At 36.3% G+C, this 1558-nt stretch overlaps 1 protein-coding gene across 1 annotated transcript in view; it reads right to left on the bottom strand.

Moving 5' to 3' along the window:
* The window catches only part of LOC116701342 (SH3 domain-binding protein 5), a gene marked incomplete at its 5' end in the record, with an annotated part of 17070 nt that extends 15512 nt beyond the window's left edge, over positions 1-1558 (bottom strand). The window contains 1 exon segment of the mRNA XM_032534986.1: positions 371-1558. Within this exon segment, the coding sequence (XP_032390877.1) occupies positions 371-457 (87 nt within the window).

Below are 1558 nucleotides of genomic sequence, written 5' to 3'. Positions count from 1 at the left end.
TGTGTGTGTGTGTGTGTGTGTGTGTGAGTGTTGAGAAAGCATTAAAGGGACAAATACTCTCACTCAAATCTATTTCATATTGCATGTGTAGAAAGAATAAGTGACACATTCAGTTAACAATGAATTATTATATTATATATACATACACACACACACACACACACACATATATATATATATATATAGAACTGTAGTTGCTGTGATATAGTATTAATATGATAAAGTAGTAATATTACACAATTTAAATTCCACTGATAATAATAATAGGTCATTATACACAACCTGACTTTTTTTAACTGGGCTTCCCATTTTCATCTCAATGTCACTTTCACCGGTGGCAACATCTGGATCCTCACATCTGAATACTCACCTGGATTCTTGGATCCACTTGTTCTTCTTCCACCTCAGCGAACTGCGAGTCCTCCTCACAATTATTCCCATTTCGTAAAGGATCCATTTTCGAGATATGCGGAAATTTTGAAAATGTGGTCCCGGGTCTTCAGTGCAAACAAAGCGCGACCCCGGGGTGCTGGAGAGTAGGGGTACCCAGCAGCGATCCGCCTTCCCTAACCTTTACACAGAGCACATTGCATGCTCCATGCTTCGGTTCCAGTGAGATTAAAGGACCTAAGGGGGTCCGTTGTCTGCAGAGGAGCGCGTCTTACCGCTGGGAGATGCCCCCCCCACACACACGTACACACACACACTGTCGGATCACAACCTCAGGGATAGGCAGCAGACCCACTGTGGAAAAGAAAGTATCAACAGAACTTTCATGATCAATATGAGTACTTCTGGTTTGAACTTTCAAAATAAAAGCCAATTTAATGTAGCAGCAGACTATTTTGGCAAAAAGTGGCCATGCATGATAAATAATATATTAAAAATGTTATAGTATGTTAAACAACCTTATCAAGTAATAAATACTCCTATTTTATAAAAGGAATTTCAAAAAGCATACTCGCAGTATATATGGGAAATATATCGGTGTTATATTGGATATCAATATATATTATGTTGTATAGCTTTTGAATTGCGCATCTTTACCCAAGTAGTCATTGTATCCACATTACTGGTATTTATTTATCTAAACTCTCATTGTGGTAATATTTTGTGGAAGCTCCAATAGACAACCCTACAACATCGCCGCAATTTAGACATGGATGTATTGGGTCAAAAACATGATCATATATGATATTCTCCGTATTGCCCTTCTGTATGTTGGAGGTTATTATATGATGTTGGCTACTGGAAATTTGGCCTCATACACAAAACTTACTCAAAGTGTATGTCTATATTGTTTCAACCCATAGTTTAGATCCTAACCAGTTATTAAAGTGACCACTGCAGTAACAAATATGTTCACATACTGTCATTTTGATTCATAGATTTTTTTAAATGCATATTTTGAGACTTTCTCAATTGGGCCTAATCCTAATTTTGAATATGACAATAGACATTAACAATTTGTGATTAGTTTTCCCATGTAGTGGTAATATTCAATTTCAATTCAATTTTATTTATAGTATCAATTCATAACAAGAGTTATCTCAAGACA

This window comes from Etheostoma spectabile, chromosome 14 (assembly GCF_008692095.1).
Source record: "Etheostoma spectabile isolate EspeVRDwgs_2016 chromosome 14, UIUC_Espe_1.0, whole genome shotgun sequence".
Classification (NCBI taxonomy): Eukaryota; Metazoa; Chordata; class Actinopteri; order Perciformes; family Percidae; genus Etheostoma; species Etheostoma spectabile.
Note: the sequence above shows the minus strand (reverse complement) of the source record. Positions and strands in the feature narration are given on the sequence as shown.